The sequence below is a fragment of the Leptonychotes weddellii genome, chromosome 1 (assembly GCF_054177405.1).
Source record: "Leptonychotes weddellii isolate Sample4059 chromosome 1, ASM5417740v2, whole genome shotgun sequence".
Classification (NCBI taxonomy): domain Eukaryota; kingdom Metazoa; phylum Chordata; class Mammalia; order Carnivora; family Phocidae; genus Leptonychotes; species Leptonychotes weddellii.
The window spans coordinates 43,205,009-43,224,524 of NC_138369.1; the positions used below are offsets into that span (position 1 = coordinate 43,205,009).

General features: G+C 36.2%; 1 protein-coding gene and 2 pseudogenes across 4 annotated transcripts in view; 1 reads left to right on the forward strand and 2 right to left on the reverse strand.

The window, feature by feature from the left end:
• Nucleotides 1-19,516, reverse strand: part of RAD18 (RAD18 E3 ubiquitin protein ligase) — a 100,712-nt gene that overhangs the window by 34,818 nt on the left and 46,378 nt on the right. For 2 of the 3 annotated variants that reach the window (XM_081821749.1, XM_006736570.3), the window contains exons 8-10: nt 14,189-14,265; nt 12,839-12,899; nt 3,557-3,694 (exon numbers count right to left, since the gene is read on the reverse strand). In XM_081821749.1, coding sequence (XP_081677875.1) covers nt 3,557-3,694; nt 12,839-12,899; nt 14,189-14,265 — 276 coding nt within the window. The remainder of the gene's footprint in view (nt 1-3,556; nt 3,695-12,838; nt 12,900-14,188; nt 14,266-19,516) is intronic. The other variant, XM_081821753.1, reaches the window with a different exon arrangement.
• Nucleotides 3,567-10,812, reverse strand: LOC145721808 (general transcription factor IIH subunit 5 pseudogene; annotated as a pseudogene). Its single transcript, XR_014145722.1, has 2 exons — nt 9,767-10,812; nt 3,567-3,694 (listed from the first exon to the last, which is right to left on the reverse strand). The product of XR_014145722.1 is annotated as a general transcription factor IIH subunit 5 pseudogene (transcript).
• LOC115942048 (large ribosomal subunit protein eL33 pseudogene) lies at nt 4,882-7,209 on the forward strand (annotated as a pseudogene).

Here is a 19,516-nt window from a genome sequence, read left to right on the forward strand (position 1 = left end):
AGCAGGAGGGGAAGAATGAAGCGGGGGAAATCGGAGGGGTAGACGAACCATGAGAGACAATGGACTCTGAAAAACAAACTGAGGGTTCTAGAGGGGAGAGGGATGGGAGGATGGGTTAGCCTGGTGGTGGGTATTGAGGAGGGCACATTCTGCATGGAGCACTGGGTGTTATGCACAAACAATGAATCATGGAACACTACATCTAAAACTAATGATGTAATGTATGGGGATTAACATAAGAATAAAAAATTGAAAAAAAAAAAAAAAGTCAGTTATCTTTCATATCTGTCCACAGATGTCAGAAAAGGACATCAAACAGAGCCTGCAACTCTGAGGCTGTGACATCAAGCCTCCCTGAAGACATGTGACAAAAACAGATGAAGGATTTACTTGAGAGAACATGTATCTTATTCACTTATATTGGCACTTCAATGAGCAAGTTTATTCCAAAGAACAAAAACTACACTGGTTGTATGATGCTATACAGACCTCAACTTCCCAATCAGTTGTGCTAGTCTGTCTGTCGTCCTTGCTCTCACACACTCCACCTCTCTCAGACATGTGCATTCATGCACAACAACCTACCAGCAGCAATCATCTCTGAACCCCACTGAGAGCAGTATTTATGGGCATATACACATATAATGCACAGCCCTGAGTATAAGCAATTAATCATTTTCAAGAAACATTCAACAATAAGCAAAAATGTTCTCCCAATCTGAGATATTAAGCCAGATTTTTTTTTCAGGAACTAAACTACTTTCTAAGAAAATCCTTTAACAACTTCACGAACACATTCAAGTTGTTCACAAAGAGCATGAGTTATATATTCAGGCAGCAACCTGCTAAATGATACCAGGAGAATTTAGGGAGGAAAAAAAAAAAAAAAAAAAAAAGAATGTACCAGCATGTAAAACAATAAGACTTAGGAATAAATCTAACCAAGGAGGTGAAAAACTAAAGAGCTGAAAACTACAAAACATTGTTGAAAGAAATTAAAGAAGCCATAAATACATCCTGCATTCATAAACTGGAATACAATACTCTTAAGATATCAAAAGTACCCAAAGCAATCTACAGCTTTAATTCAGTCCCAAAGGTACTTTGTGCAGAAATAGAAAAATTCATCCTAAAATTCACATGGAATCTCAAGGGACCCAAATAGTCAAAACCTTGAAAAGGAAGAATAAAGTTGGAAGACTCATACCTCCTGACTTTGAAATGTATTAACAAAGCTACAGTAATTAAAACAGTATAGTACTGACATGAGAAGAGACATAGAGACCAGAGAGCAGAACAGAGAGTACAGAAATAAACCCTCACATATGTAGTCAATTGATTTTCAACAATATCAAGAGCATTCCATGCAGAAAGAATAGTCTTTTTAACAACTGGTGCTTTACACATAAAAGAATGAAGTCGGACCCTTATCTTATACCATACACAAAAATTAACTCAAAAAGGATCACGGACCTAAATGTTAAAAACTAAAACAAAAAATTCTTAGGACGGGGCGCCTGGGTGGCTCATCGTTAAGCGTCTGCCTTCGGTTCGGGTCATGATCCCAGGGTCCTGGGATCGAGCCCCGCATCGGGCTCCCTGCTCCGCGGGGAAGCCTGCTTCTCCCTCTCCCACTCCTCCTGCTTGTGTTCCCTCTCTCGCTGTCTCTCTCTCTGTCAAATAAATAAATAAAATATTTAAAAAAAAAAAAAAATTCTTAGGAGAAAACAAAGAGGAAAATCTTCATGAACAATTTGGCAACAATTTCATGGATATACCACCAAAAGCACAGGCAATAAAAGAAAAAATGGATATAATGGACTGCATCAAAATTAAGCACCTTTGTGCATCAAAAGAAACTATGAAGAAAGCAAAGAGGCAACGAAGAAAATATTTACAAATATTTGCAAATCATATACATGAAAAAGGATTAATATCCAGAATATATAAAGAATTCCTTAAAAAAACAAGAAAACCAACTGAAAAATGAGCAAAGAGCATGAACAGACATTTCTTCAAAGAAAAGCACATAGCCAATAAGTATATGAAAAGATACTCAACATTATTAGTCATTAGGAAAATGCAAATCAAAACCATGAGATATTCACTTCACACCTACCTTGATGGCTATGGTTAAAAAAAAAAAAGGAACAGGTGTTGGCAAGGATATAGAGACACTGGAATCGTTAAGCACTGCTGGCAGGAATACAAAATGGTACAGCCACTTTGGAAAGAGTTTTGTGGTTTTTCATAAGGTAAATGTAGATTACCATAAGAATCAGAAACTCCACCCTTAGGTATATACCCAAGAGAATGCAAAGCAAAGACTTGAACAGATATTTGAACACCAATCTTCACAGAGCATTATTCACAATAGCCAAAAGGTGAAAATAACCCATTACAGATGAACAGATAAACAAAATGTGGCATGTACACACAATGGAATATTATTTTGTCATAAAAAGCAATGAAATTTTGATATATGCTACAAAAGGACCTTGAAAATATTACGCTTAGTGAAAGAAGTTGACACAGAAGGACAAACATTAATGATTCCACTTATATGAGGTACCTAGTATAAGCAAATTCTCACAGAAAGTAGAACAGAGATTACCAGGGTCTGACTGGGAAAGGGCAAGAGAGTTATTATTTTTAATGGGTACAGAGTTTATGTTGGATGATGAAAAAGTTTTGGATCTAGATGGTGGTGATTGTTATAAAACATTCTGAATGTATTTAACGCCGCTGAATTGTACATTTATGAATGGTTAAAATGATAAATATTATGTATAGTTTATCACAATAAAGAAAAAAATAAGGAATTTTCATGTGCACTTTCCTCCATTATGATTCTGTTTTGTTCACTGGCCCAAAGCCCTGGCAACAGAAATATAATATTAATCTCAAACTTAAAATGGATCCCAATTAAGGACATGCTGTATATGGGCACACCAAGTTTATAAGCTTCAGACTTTTTAGCAGAACATTCCATCCAAAATAAATAAGTGACTTAAAACAAAAATTATTCTAAGATAAAATTATTTGTAGGATATTTGAAGATGTGCAAGCAATAAATCCTATACCTAGAAAACACCCTCAGACTGAAACAACTAAGAAACTTGTGATTTACCATTAAATCAAAGATTTTAGAAACTTGTCTTCAGGGCATTCTCCCAATCATTTTTCCCACAGTAACAAACTTAGTTTACATTCAACAACTGCTATATGTCTAAAAATACTTTTTTCCACTTCAGATACCTAATAAAAAGGTAAACTCCCATGGTTTTGTTTTCTTTTTATATTAAAAATAAATAGAAAGTTCAGGGGCACCTGGGTGGTTAAGTGTCCAACTCTTGGTTTTGGCTGAGGTCATGACCTCAGGGTCATGAGATCAAGCCCTGCGTTGGGCTCTGGGCTCTCTCCCCTCTCTCCCTTTGCCCCTTTCCCTGCTCTCACACATACACATGCTCTAAGACAAAATAAATAAATAAAATCTTAAAATAGTGAAATTCAACATATTTCTGTTTTTAGTTACTAACTGTAATTAGTCTCTTACCCACGCATACAGGTAATAGCTTTTCTGTAGATCCATCTTCTTCTTTTGTTACTTTTTTTTTTGACATTTCAACAGTTTTCTTGTATCCTTTTTTGGCCTGATCCACCAGAAGCCGAAATTCATTCTGATGTTTTTTACCTAAAATTCAAAAGATCTTCTCAGTAAAGCAAGAACCATAAGTTTTATTTTTGTTATGCTGACAAACTGAGTATCAAGAAGTATACAAACTTGCTCAAGAACAACATCCTGGGGGCACCTGGGTGGCTCAGTTAAGTGTTGGTTAAGCATCTGCCTTCAGCTCAGGTTATGATCCCAGGGTCCTGGGATGGAGCCCCAAGTTGCGCTCCCTGCTCAGTGGGGAGTCTGCTTCTCCCTCCCCCTCTGCCCCTACCCCCCTTGTGCTCACTCGCTCTCTCTCATAAATAAATAAAATCTTTTTTTTTTAAAGATTTATTTATTTATTTATTTGACAGAGAGAGAGAGACAGCAAAGGAGGGAACACAAGCAGGGGGAGTGGGAGAGGGAGAAGCAGGCTCCCCGCTGAGCAGGGAGCCCGATGCGGGGCTCAATCCCAGGACCCTGGGATCATGACCTGAGCCGAAGGCAGACGCCTAACGACTGAGCCACCCAGGCGCCCCAAAATCTTTAAAAAAAAAAAAAAAAAAGAACAACATCTTTGGGAATCACTTGCAATAAATTTCAAAGCTGGCAAGCACAAAAATACAAAGGGCTAGGGGTCACGGAAGCCTCTCCTTCTTATCTTCTCCTTTCCTCAGATACAAACATGGAAACAGGATATTCCTAGTTCGCTACTGTAAGTTTTTTCCCCCAAGCCCCATACTCTGAAGGCTTTTGAGAGAGCACGAAAGATACCACTTTCTTATATATATCCAAAAGACACCATTCTAACTCCCAAGAAAAGAGTACTAACATGAAGAACACTAACTGAATATAAAAGCAGAAGCCTCCAGGAAAGTTGGATTATAAAAACAAAGGATACCCATTTCGATTCCCTTTTTCCTTTGTAATTCTTGCCTATTTCCCATCAAGATCCCTTTAACATCCACTACCCCACCCCCAATCCACCTTATCTCAGGATATCGTAATTACACCAATCTTAATAACACCTGCTACTTTAACACATCTGAAGATAATGTAAGCCTGATCTCAAGGTCACCATTATTAATGTACATTAATCTACTCAATAAAGAATAGCCAGGCATTGTTAGAGCACAGCCTTCAGGACATCTATTTGTGATCCTGAACTATAGTTCAGATAGCTGAGAATGCACTTGACTTACCCAGCACCCTCAAACACTTAAGTCATGGTTCAAAATGATGTCATAAATCCTGTAAAAATGTATTTTAGAAAGAATCATACTGCAAATAGTTCAAGTTTTGAGACCGTTTTCATACAGTAACCAACACTTTCCCTGTGGCACAACATTAAGAATCAATGAGTGTAGGAAAAAATTTGTGCTTTTATTGAAAACTATGCCTTTTCTAGAGCTACCCTTCCAGGATTCCATTCACTGCCTTTGAGCTTTGTCACAGCTCTGTAAATTGTAGATAACTGATGGCAACGAAAAATAATTCTTGTCTACAGACATGCAAAATCCTGCGGGGTGAAGGCTCAATTGACCCCCTCCCCCCCACTGACAGAAGCCCGTTTTGCCTCCATTTGCACAGATTTCAATATTCCTGATCTATAAATATGACTGTTCTTTGGACATTAGGGAGGAACTGCTCCTAATCCCAATATATTTATGTGCATGGTACATGTAAAACTCCCCGCAAAACTGGTATGTTGGCTTGGAAAGTGGTAAATTTTAAATAAGAGACTGGTTAAAATTCCAGCAAGAAATGTGGGCTGGCCATAAAGATTACTGGGAAAAGTTAGCTCTTCAGAAATAAATGAGATCCTATCTAGGAAATAAGCTAGGTGATTTCTTTCAGGTCCTATTTAACTCTGTGCATTTGAGGATAATTATTTTATACTTCCCTCAGCTCCCCAGAGTCAGTGGGCGACCACCACCACCATCACTATGTGGTTTCTGTTAGGCAAGGGTATCACAGCACTATGGGGTCTACGAAATTTGGTCAGACCTGGTCTAGGTCTTCTCCCAGTGAGGCCACTGTGTACAAGGGAATTATGGGTGTAAGAATTACTTAAAAAACTTGCTCAAGTAATCTCATTAAGAGTTAAGGAGGCTTAATGACTTTCTCTTCTAAAGTAATAAAATCCCAGGTTTAAAAGAGATTTTCTTTGTTTAATCTGATTACCCCTACAGCTAGGCTGGAAACCAAAAAGTAAATGGCAGCCACTGCTCTGGCTTTGGCCCAAGAAGTCCAATAACCTCTGCTCAAAAGATGAACAATGCCAAGAGATTATGACTAATAAAATTGTTCCCATTCATCTCTTCATCTCATTTTAGGAGCTGTGCCATCTGGCAAGGAGTACTTTAGAGTTTAAAATCTCAGTTCTGCTAATTAGATGCCCTGAATTTACCTCTTAAAAATATTAAGTGGCTGAGATCATTGTGGGAGCTGATGAATAAGCCCCACATTCGACCAACTCATATTTTCAAGATTTTTAATACTTGAATCGTATCACCTTTTCTGCCTCTCCAAGTCAAGCCCTTCACTCTTTCACCACCCCTTAACTACTTTTTTAGCCCTGCTTTTACAGCCAAAGCATCTCTGGATCTGCCTGTGAACTCCGAGGTACACAAGACCAAAGCCAGGCTCTCACAAGAATGGGACAGACTCACCCTCCAAAATGATGACACTGAGATACTCATCTACTTTAAGTCACAGAACAAGTTTGGAGTCAGTGTCTCTCAAAGTAAAATCTCATGCATTTTTCTCACCAACCATCTAGGACCCTCAAGCATCTAAGCCTGGATGGAGAAGAGAGTAACTGTAATGGCTAACGTTCACTAAGGGCTTATTCATTTAGCCCTGAACTGACCAGTCTCACTTGAAATCCATGACATAAGCCTAAAATGGGCACTCAACACTGCTGTACAACTTTTTCACCTTTCTCTAGCAAACTCTGCTTTACTACAAAATGACCATTTCACTCTTTTCACACCTGCAACACTCCCTTCTCAGCCAGCCTCACACTACTTGGAAAGCACAGAAACATTCTAACAGGAGCTCTGTCATCTTCCAACTACCATTACTTCATCTGTGCACATATGCTCTATCTTCCTCGTATGGAACAAGGAATGACTGTCCTTGCAGCAATTAAAGGCCAAACCCCGGCCATCTTGGAACCTGTGGAGGCCTGCTGGGAACAGGACTCCTAAAACGACAAACAGGTCTGGGAGGCAGTGGTCCAAGGCCATTTTTGCTAGCTATCAGCCAGGTCTCCAGAACCAGAGGGAGCACACAGCTCTTCTTAAAATTGAAGGTGTTTATGCTCGAGATGAATCTGAATTCTACCTAGGCAAGAGATGTGCTTATGTGTACAAAGCAAAGAACACCACAGTGACTCCTGGTGGCAAACCAAACAAAACCAGAGGAATCTGAGGAAAAGTAACTCATGCTCATGGAAACAGTGGCATGGTTCGTGCCAAATTCCAAAGAACCTTCCTGCTAAAGCCACTGGCCACAGAATCCGTGTAATGTTGTACCCCTCAAGGATTTAAACTTACTGGAAAATAAATAAATAAAGGTATAGATCTATTCTCTTGGGGGAAAAAAAAAAAAAAAAAAGGCCAAGCCCTAACTTATGCCCTGGATTTCATCACTAAGGCCTTCTCAAAGATACAGCACCTGTGATTACTCTCTCCCTGTCTTACATCATCAATTTTCCTTTCCCACTGGCATACAAATACACCTGGGACTGTTCTGCTGGAACTGAGAGTGTGGGTTATGAAAACAATTAGGTATAGCCCAGCGTTTTTTCTTAATGAAATAATAAGAGTAGAATGGAAGGTACCAGAGTACATTAAAAATGGCAAGAGTAAGCAACCAAGATGTCATAGTTGAATGGATAAGCTATAGTATAATATTCCAACGGAATATTATTCAGCACTAAAAAGAAAAAGCACCATCAAGCCATGAAAAGACATAGAGGAACTTTAAATGCATATTGCCAAGTGACAGAAGACAATCTGAAAAGACTACATATCATATGATGCCAACTATATGACATTCTGGAAAAGGCAAAACTATGCAGATAATAAAAAGATCAGTGGTTGCCAGGAGTTTTGTAGCAGGTAGGGTATGAATAGATGAAGCACAAAGGATTCTTAGGGCAGTTAAAATATTCTGCAGGATACCACAGTGATGCATGTCATTGTATCTCTGTCCCACACCAAGAATGAACCCTAAAGTAAAGTATGGACTTCGGTGACTATGATGTGTCAATGTAGGTTCACCAACTATAACAAATGTACCCTCTGGTGGGGGGTGTTGATAATGGGAGAGGTCATGAATGTGTTGGGGCGGGGAATATGTGGGAACTCTCTGTACCATTTCCCTGCTCTAAAAACAAAGTCTTACTTAAAAAAAAAGAGAGAGAGAAACAGAGTAGGATGCAGTATGGATGGTTTGGATAAGCATAACCAACTGGCTTTGGAACATAATTATCCCACTACTTATATTTTTTTCAAAGTCAATGAAATTTTGAGAGAAAAATTATAGAAAATAATTTTTCTAATGTTGGGGCCATTTAAGGTTGGGGAGGGGGAATGCAAACATCATTTGGAAAACATCTGAATACAACCTTTTAAAAAAATGAGAAGGGTAAATATTGCTTTGTGAAACTTCTATTTCACAAGGTAAAATGAGAACTACAAATATAGCACTTCTGCTACATACCCAAAGTACCCTGAAGAAGCACTTGTGTAATTATTTCAGTTGTGAGCTAAATTAGCCACTTTTTAAATGAACATTGTTTTTATTTGAAAGAACAGTAGACAAACCGTGATTATTCAGACTTGGCTAATACATTTTCTCAAAAATGAATGAGGGAAGTTGTCATTTCAAGAAAAACAATTAACAGTATTTGCTGCCAAATATAAAAGAATATCTTTCAAGTGAAAATCAGAATTTTGGATGACTGGTATCCACCATTATGATCTAACAACTTCCCAATACTTAACTTTTCTGATAAGACTGGTGGTGAAACTAAGGAATGCTATTTTTTATACAATATAAATGCAATATAAATATGCAAACATTTGCAACTCAATGAATCAATATTTTCCAAATAACCAACAAATGATGCTACAAAATCATTCACAGGTAAAAGGTGCACTCAAAGCAACAAGATAGACCAGTGGATTTTTACGCGAGTACAGAAACTTCATTAATATGATTTCAAATTCCATTGTAAATAACCTTTCTGAAATAACACCTGCCAAGAATATCCATGATTACCTAAAAAATCTACTGAAACCCTTTCCTGCATCAGGCTGGATATTTTTCATATACTTAAACCAAAAAAAACACATGGCAACAGTTTAAATGCAGAAGCTGATATGAGAATCAAGATGTCCTCTATTAAGCAAGACATCAAAGAGATCTGCGGAAATAGAAAAGAATGCCACTCTTGTCACTAAGTTTTTAAAATGAGACTTCCTGAGAAATAATGTACACACAATAAAATTCATCAATTTTAAGTGAACAATCTGATGCATTTTTTAAAAAATGTGCAGTCATGTAACTACCAATAAGTCAGGTAAAATAGTCCCTCCATGATCCCCTTTTCCTCCCACCCACAGCAGCTGGCAGTACCAATTTGCTTTCAGTTACTAATCGCTGCCTTTTCTAGAACTTTATATAAATGGAACCATTCAAGATGTTGCCTTTTTAGTTTGGCTTGTGTTGTGACACAATGTTGTTGACATCCCTCCATGTTGTTTCCCATATGGAGAGTTAATTCTTTTTTTTTTTTTTTAAACTGATTAAGGGATATTCCATTATATTCTTAATGTACTAAATTGGTATTAAAAAGGTAGGAAAACCATTTACATTTATATTTTAATGTAGGATAATAAAAGCCAAATTACAGACAACAATTGAAGTTTTTTTCTTTCTTTTTTTAAATTCTAGGGTACATGTACTGGGGAAAAAAACAAGAAAATTAGTTCAGGGACTTTTTTCTGAACAAATGACATCACAAGTTTCCCATGATATGTCCCTAAGCCGCTAAGTCTCATCTGTCACACAGGACACTGAATGGTGACCGTCTCTCACATTTGTTACTTGTAATTCCTAAGTGGTCAATATGGAGTATCTTCATTTCTGGGTAAGAAAAAAGCATTTTGGTCCATTAATTCACCTACTTGCTCCTGGAGGACGTTAACCAACTCTGCAATAACAAAGACATGAGTGTCATCAATATCTTGAATGATGAACTTCTTCCCTAAGGCATTTAATTCATCCAAGTACAGCAGGAACTGCTTCATGGCAGGGTCACATTCTATTAGCACTCCTTTCAAGACTTTGACCATCTTTTCCCAGTCCAAAGGTGCAGATGACCTTTAAAATGCTCCACCCTCAGAACCAGCAGCACTTCAAGTTAATTTTTTTTTATTGTTAAGTACTGTTCCATTGTATACGGATGTGTTTATGGATATTTAGGTTGTTTTCAGTTTAGGATAATATGAATAAACTGCTATAACATGTGTCAATAATATCCTTCAAATTGTTCATTATAACTGATGAATTTTATTTTTTGGAAATTATATCTCAATAAACCTGCTTTCAAAAATCTCTGTGTGGACATATGCTTTCATTTCTCTTGAATAAACAGCTAGGAGTAGAATGACTGGGCTATATGTAGGTATGTGACTTTAAAGCAAACTGCTAAACGGTTTACCTAAGTGACTATGTCACTTTGCATTCTCACCAGCAATGTATAAGATTGCCATTTGCTGTACATCCTGACCAGCAGTTTGGTATTATCCTTTTTTGCTTTTTTTCCATTAAAGTAAGTACATAGTATTATTTAATTTATTTTTTTGTATTATTTCATTTAAAATTATATTTTCCTAAAGACTAATAAGATTAACCATATATTTTCATGTGGTTATTTGGTTTTTGAATACCTATTTTGCTGAAGAATGTTTAAATCTTTTGCCCTCGTAAAAAAAATATGGTATTTGCCTTACTGAATTGTAAGAGTTCTAAAGAATATAGTACATATGTAGAACATAATATAGACACTAGTACTTTGTCAAATATAAATTTTACAATATTTTCTCACAATCTGTAGCTTGATTTTTCATTTTTATATTTGCCTTTTAAAGAGTAAAAGTTTAATTCTACTGAAATATAACTTATCACATTTTCTTTAAGCTTTTTCTTTTATGATTCAAACTATTTGTGAAAGATGATCATCTCGGCTGTGAATATAGTTTTATTCCTTCTGTTCAAATCTGTATACTATTTATTCCTGCTTCTTCACACTGTAAATACAATGTTGAACAAAAGAGGTGAGAATGGACACCTTTACCTTGTTCCCAATCAGAAGAAAAGCATTTACTATTTCATCATTAATTATGATGCTAGCTGTAGGTTTTCTGTAGATATTCCTTATCAGATTGAAGAAATTCTATTTTAGTAAGAGTTTTTATTATTAATGGGTGTTCAATTTTGTCAAATGCTTATTCTGCACCCACTTAGTGGGTGCAGAATCATATAGTGGTTTTTTTTCAGTCACTTAATACAGTGAATTACAATGATGAATTTTCTAAAATTAAACCAATCTTGCCTTATTAGGATACATCCCACTTGGTTATGATGTATCATCCTTTATATGTACTGCCAGATTTAATTTATTAAAATCTTGTTAAGGATCTTTGCATCCGTGTTCATGAGGATTACTAGTCAGAACTTTTACTACATTGTCTTTGGTTTGTAGTTTCATGGAAGCTTCAGCCTCATAAAATGAGGTAGGAAGTATTCCTTGCATTTCAATCTTCTAGCAGAATATGTATCGAATTGATATTATTTCCTTCCTTACATATTTCATGGAATTCACCAGTAAACCCATTTGGACCTGGCATTTCTTCAGGGACTGCAAATTCAATTTGCCTATCTACTTCTTCTTGAATACGATTTAGTAATTTGTATCTTTTTAAGAATTGTTCATGTATTTTTTTTTAATTAGATATGGAGGTTTTAGGGCTAAATGCATTAATTTAATACGACCTACCTAGTGAAGTTAGACTTTTTTTTTATATGTAAATGGGGAGCAATAGATAGTTGTATATTTTCTTGCCTAAATCTAATCCACATTTTTCTCAGTATGGCATTGTTTCTCAGTATGGTATCCTTTTAGTGATTTGAATTACTTTCTCTCCAAGCAAATTTTCTGGTATCCTTATTTTTACAGGACTTATTTTTGACAATTCAATGATCATTTGATAGTCTCGATTTCCTATCTCAAGAAAAATCACGTTGACTTCCCAAAACTTGATTAAGGACGCTCCCATTACATTTATCTAACAACAGAAAAACAGTGACTTTTGTTGTTCAGTCTGTGGTCCATGAATACTTGAGGCTTCTTTTCCTACTCTAGTAAGGCACAGGCCATCACACCTGTATCTAGTGCCTGTGTACTTTATTCCCCCCTCCCCAAGCAGATCAGTACTGAACTTACACATTCAAAGCTTAAGAACTAAAAGAAGAAAACAAAATTCTCTTAGCACAACTAAAACATATCACGTGTGGAATACTCATTCAACAAAAATTTATCAACTACCTGTTTGTAAGGCACTTAAATTTAAACTAAAAATGCAACCAACCAAGCAATAATAGCTACCGAATTGACAAAACACTGAAACGCTGGCCCGGGAAAAGATACATACAAAGGCCTAATAAGGAAAAGGAAGTAATTTGGAAGTTGGTAATAACTGATAAAATGAAAAATATTTTTGGCACAAATTTGCAAGCCACAGAAGTGCTAAAATTCTTCACAAAAGTATTGCCAGTGAGTGGCCTGAGGACAGATGGAAAGTCAGGAAAGTTTCCATTTTAATTCCATTTTATTTTCAGAGAGATGCTTTGAGACAGCTAATTAATATTTTACAAAGTGCTTAGTGATAAGCTCAAAGTAGAATGTTAGAAATCAAAAAGCAGGCACACAGACCTACAGAAAACGTCACTGAATAAACCACTCAACCAAAATTCAGTTGCTTAGGTAATATTAACAAGAAATGTTTATATCAAATATTACTATAAAAATTTATTTTAAAAAATTACTTAAGATGAAAATCTGCAACCCAAGTTCTCTGTAAATAAAGAAGATGCCACACAACTTACGATATTTACTGTGAATTTCATCTATTTCCTTTTCTGTTTGGTCCTTTGTAAAAACCATTATCTAAAATAATCCAAAAAAACTTAATTAAAAATTCAAAATATGACAAAAACAGAAATTAGTATTACAAACTTTAAAATCTCAAATGTGGATGTTTAGAACAGGGGAAAATAATCTCTTATCTCTGTTTTATAGAAACCTAGGAAGAGTAACTCCTGCGAACTTCCCTTGAATAGCATAATTAGTATACCTTTTACTACTGTTTTCTTATGTGTAGAAAATGCAACACTAATATACAGATTAACACTAAGATGAAGTATTAACACAACAATTAAATTCCTATTTTCAATATTTAATTTTTCACATTCATTAATACAAGTAATATTTGAAACTACAAGACTGAAGAAGCATTTAGCAGATCATTAATAAGGCAGATTTTCTTGTTTGTCTTCTCCCTTTTCCAACCGAACTTCTCCAATTCTACTGGAAAGTTAACATATAAAGAAAATATGATATTGTAAGACTTTAGCACATTAAATTTCTACCTCCACTTTTGAAAATCTTAAGACTTAAAAGATCAGAAATCTACTTACATGATTCATTATAGCCTCCATCTTACAGTTAGCACACAGGTAATGATAAAGTCAATGAAAATCTCATTTTTTTTCTACTATCTGATTATAAACTTACTTCCCTAAGGTCGTAGCTTTCCTTACAGACACATTACCGATGGTCTAGGAAAAAAAGTCTACTTGGGAGAGCCCAAAACACTTCCTCCAGTGTCATAGGACACAATGACTATTTTCTTCTTTGGTATCCTTTCCTCAAGTTTTGGACCATCAAGCTAGAGGAAGGCAATAGTGAAGAATTTTAAGTCTCTGATTCCCTCAATAAGCTCAATAGATACTCAATCCTCATAAAGTTTTATAATTACTTAATTTCTCCATCAGTATAATCACAGAATTGCAGAATGCCAGAGCTAAAGGGGGATCTTAGAGATCGTATAGTTCAACCCCTGAGTTTTACAGACAAAGATCCCAAGGGCCACAGATATTAAAGAGCTCATCAAACGCAACCAGCAGAGAAAGAACTAATATCAAGGCCATCTGATGTACAGGCATATGCTTTTTCTATAGGACTATAACTGTATTTTGTCCTAGAAGACTGCTAAATGTGACAGAATTCTGTGCTAAAAATGAACTGCAAGTAAATCATAATACATTAAATGGAAATATGTCCCAGGACATTTCCTATTGAACAGATTTAATTCTGGCATGCTTTAATTTTATGAGGGCACTCAATTTTTCTTTCCATCATTTCTACCCAGATAATGAAATACACCATCAACATACGCTTTCATTGAGTTTACTAGCTTCAAGACGCATCCTAGTCTTCTCCATATTTTCAATTTCTTGAACTATTTCAGCAGCTGTTAAAATAAGGACACAGAGCCAATGTTAATTATATGGTTTTCATCATTGTACTATGGTTATGTAAGGTGTTAACTCTAAAGCTGGAAGATGGGTATATGTGAACGCCCTGTCCTACTCTTAAAATTTTTCTCTAAGTCCAAAGTTATTTCAAAATAACACATTATAAAAATAACATGGAATAAAACATTGAATTCTTACACATGCAGAACAGTTTAAGACACAACTATAAGAGTACAGTAATTTTGCTCTTTAAGAATATAGGTATAAATAGCAGTCCCAGTGGAATATGAAAATTAACTTGTTAGTGTGAATCCAATTCTTAGCAAGATATCCACTCAAATTCCAATATACTAAATATAAATTTGCACTCTTAGATACAGAGCACTAACAGCTATGGAGCAATATTAAAAAGCCTAACATACATGTAACAGAAATCCCAAAAGAGGAAGAAAAAAGGGAAAAGAAAAAATATTTTAGGACCCAATGGCCAAAATTTGCCAAATTTAATTAAAGACACCAAACCACAAATATATGCAGAATAAATGCAAAAACAAAACAAAACAAAAATACAATAACATATATACACACTGACACACAGAGAAAATCTGTGTGAGCCAGAGAAAAAGAGTGTATTATGTAAAGAAAAATCAAGCATTATATCATGCTTTTCATCAGAAACCATTCAAGCCAGAAGACAATGGAGTGATGAATTAAAAGTATAGGGGAAAACCCCTGCCAATCCAGAATTCTATACCAATGGAAATATTTTTCAAAAGTGAAGGATGAATAAACATTTTCTGAGACAAACAAAAACAGAGAATGCATTATTAGCAGACCAATACCATAAAAGCGTTAAAGGAAGTTGCTTAAGCAGAAGAAATATGAAACAAGAAACTTATCTCTTCTTTATCTCTTCCTATAAGAGAAAATAAAGAGTGCTAGAAATGGTAAAAGTGAAGGTAAATGCAAAATATATTCTTCTTATTTTAACTACTCTAAAAGATAACTGTCTGTTTAAAGGAAAACAAGATATTGTGTTAACAGCATAGGTAAAAATGTAAAACTCATGACAACAACACAAAGAATTAGGCATTGGAAGTATACTGTTGTAAGGTTCTTATACTACAAATGAAGTATATCATTTGAAGGTAGACTGTGACTACTTAAAGGTGGTTATTACAAACCCTAGGTCAACCACTAAAACTTTCTGAAAAAGAGAAAATAAGCCCAAAACAGAAATAAAATGTATTAGTAAAAAAGACTCAATCCAAAAGAGAATGAATGAATGAATGAATGGAACGAAAAGCAGACAGAACAAGCAGAAAACACTTAGCAAGATTTTAACTGTAAAGCCAACTTGTTACTGATAATTACATTAAATGTAAATGATCTAAAAGCAAAAATAAGAGACAGAAAATGCAGATTAGAGTAAAAAAACCAAGAACAAACTATATGCTTTCAGCAAAGAACCCATTTTATTTTTTTTTAAGATTTTATTTATTTATTTGAGAGAAAGAGAAAGGGAGCATTAGCAGGGAGAGGGACAGAGGGACAAGCAGACTCCGTGCTAAGTTGGGGCTGGATCCGAGGATGCTGAGATCATGACCTGGGCCTAAGATCATGACTGAGCCACCACCCCAGCATCCCCAAAGTACTCACTTTAAATAAAAGATATAGACAGGCTCAAAATAAAGGTATGGAGAAAGATGTATCGTATAAATACTAATGAGAAGAAAGGCAGAATAGCTGTATTAATATCAGGCACAACAGACTTTAGAAAAATGAATGTTGTCAAGGATGAAGAGGGAAATTATAGGGACGCCTGGGTGGCTCAGTCAATTAAGCATCTGCCTTTGGCTCAGGTCATGATCCCAGTGCTTCTCCCTCTGCCTGTCGCTCCCCTTCTTGTGCTCTCTCTCTCTCTTTCTCTCTCTGATAAATAAATAAATAAAATCTAAAAAAAAAGAGAGGTTATATAATGATAAAGGGGTTAATTCACTAAGAAAACATAACTTTCCTATATGTGTTTGCACCTAGAACAGAAATTAAAAATGAACAAGAACTTCTAGTTCTTTTTCTTTTTTTAAAGATTTTATTTATTTGACAGAGAGAGACACAGCGAGAGAGGGAACACAAGCAGGAGGAGTGAGAGGGAGAAGCAGGCCTCCTGCTGAGCAGGGAGACAATGCAGGGCTCAATCCCAGGACTCTGGGATCACAATCTGAGCCGAAGGCAGACGCTTAACGACTGAGCCACCCAGGCACCCCCAAGAACTTCTAGTTCTGAAGAAGATGGACTTGACTCATTTCTCATATTCTTCCTAAGTATAACTAAAACCCTTAGATGTAATATAATAACAGACTCTGAATAAGAGAACTCTGAAAGATAGAAGGAGGAAGATGGACTGGCTAAGGGTCTCAGAATTTAAGGAACAACATGATGGTGAGTTCCCTAGGCTTTCTCTTTATCTTCTATATATCCCAGACTGTGCACTGGTGAAGCTGCAACCCAGAACCACCAACTGTTACACACACACATACACACACACATACACACATGCACACATACACACACAAATCTCCAAGAAAGCATTTTCTTTCTAGCAAAGGACTATGAAAGGAAGAGACCAAAAAACTTTTTGACAATACCTGAACTACTCCAACTAAATCCTGCCCACTAAAGTATCATGAGAGAATAAGTGTAGGGTGTGGATTCCACTCCCCTTCTCCCCCAGCAGTAACAGGAAGACTGGGGACAGTTTTTCTCTTCCAGCAACACTGTGCCAGTAGAGACCTAGTGAGTAACCTAGACCTCTATCCCTCACCCACCAGTAGCAGGCAGCACCCTCCCACCCCCTAACTAGTGATTGGAGTGAGGATCTCAAAGAGAAAAAACCTGAAGAAAAGCATTCTTTAAACCTGCACAGCAAATCCTAAACACACTCCTGACCCACTCACATGTGAAATATTCTAAAATTAATAGGCCAGGGGCGCCTGGGTGGCTCAGTCATTTAAGCATCTGCCTTCGGCTCAGGGCATGATCCCAGTGTCCTGGGATCGAGCCCCACATCGGGCTCCCTGCTCAGTGGGGAGTCTGTTTCTCCCTCTGCCTGCCGCTCCCCCTGCTTGTACGTGCTCTCTCTCTCTGACAAATAAATAAAATCTTTGAAAAAAATAAAATTAAATTAATAGGCCAATAGGTCTGAGAACTGAAGCACAGTATGGAATACCAGGTTTTCTGAGTGCCCCCCAGGTAGCAATTAAATGAAGCAGCTCTGAACAACACTGCAAGAGCTCTGAAAACTAACTTGTCATTAGTACCATAGTCCACAGAAGCAGGCCTGGATCTGCAAACTAAACCTAAACAGAGTGACTGCCTGCTAAAGGAGAATATTAAAAAAGGAGCTAGAATCTCATATTACAGTCAAAATGTCTAAGACACATAAAAAACACTTGTCAACTAAGAAGGAGGAAAATCATAACTTCAATGAGAAAAGGCAATCGACAAACACAGAGATGATTCAAATCTTGAAACTATCTGATGAGAATTTTAAAGCTACCATCATAAAAATGCTTCAAGAGTACACTGGTATGTGGAATTTAAGAAACAAAACAGAGGATCATATGGGAAGAGAGGAAAAAATAAAACAAGAAGAAACTAAGGAGGGAGACGAACCGTAAGAGACTCTTAATCATAGAAAACAAACTGAGGGATGCTGGGAGGGGAGGTGGGTAGGAGGCTGGGGTAACTGGATGATGGGCATTAAGGAGGGCACGTGATGTACTGAGCACTGGGTATTATGTAAGACTGATGAATCACAGACCTGTACCTCTGAAACCAATATATATTATATGTTAATTGAATTTAAATAAAAAAAATGTTTTAAAAAATGCTTCAAGAGTAATTAGGAGCACTCTCAAAACAAAACTGCTATTGTATGTAATATTTTTATGACAGCCAGTGGTCCATTATAAAAATATATCTTCTTAAAGTAGTTTAAATGTTACATTTAAGTTATTAATGTCTTATACTTGGAAGGGACAACTAAATAACAACAACTAGAAACAAAGTGAAACAAATGAACCCCACTGTATTTCAGTAAAAAACCAAATCACAATGAAGAAAGATAAAAAGGAAATTATGAACACAATATTTGACTACATACCCTCAGTCCAACAAAGAGAGGAGGGGAGAGGAAGTCTGGGAGAGAGAACTAAAAATATCCTGAATTCTTTCTTACAGATAGGTCTGTTTTGCAGTGGTGTAGTAGTACTGATGAAGCAATTCTGAAACTATTTTAGATGTGCTGTTGTAAATGTGCTAATGCTATTGAAGGGAGGATTCTCCCCATGGCAGAAAAAAAAAAGGCAAATATAAATATGTAATAGAGAAAGGTAAAGAACTCTGTGGGGTTGGACTGTAAGCACAGGTATCAGTATGTTCTCATGATTTCCAATGCATGTAAGTGTAAATGGATTTACATGGGTACATACACATATAGTACACAGGCATACGTGCATCATGAGATACCACTACATATCCAACAGAATGGCTAAAATTAGGAAGACTGAAAATACTAAGTGTTTACAAGGAAGTGGAGCAAGTGGATCTCTCATACAATGAAAAATACTGTAGCCATTTAAAAAACAGTTCAGCAATTTCTTTACTTTTAAGCATACACTTACCATACGACCCAGTAATTCTACTACTGGGTATTTATCCAAGAAAAATGAAAACATATGGCTATACAAAGATCTGTAAGCCCATGTTCATCGAAGCTTTATCCATAATAGCCAAAAACTGGAACACTGCTTGACAATAAAAATGAGTGAACTACTGATAAATACAGCAACACGAATAAATTTCAAGAGCACTGCACTAAGTGAAAGAAGCCAGATATAAAAGACTACATAATGTACAATATGTATAATTCCATTTGTCTGGCATTTTAGAAAAGGCAAAACTATAGAAACATAAAAGATCAGTATATCCCAGGGCCTTACAAAAGGGCAGAGGAACTTTTGAAGAAGAAAATGTTCTATATTTTGACTGAAATGATAGCTAAATGACTCTGCATACATTTGTCAAAACTCATCTAACTGTACACTCTAAGAGGATGAATTACAGGAGCACCTGGGTAGCATAGTCAGTTGAGCGTCCAACTCTTGGTTTCAGCTCAGGTCATGATTTCAGGGTTGTGAAATCAAGCACCTTGTAGGGCTCTGCACTCAGTGTAGAGTCTGCTTC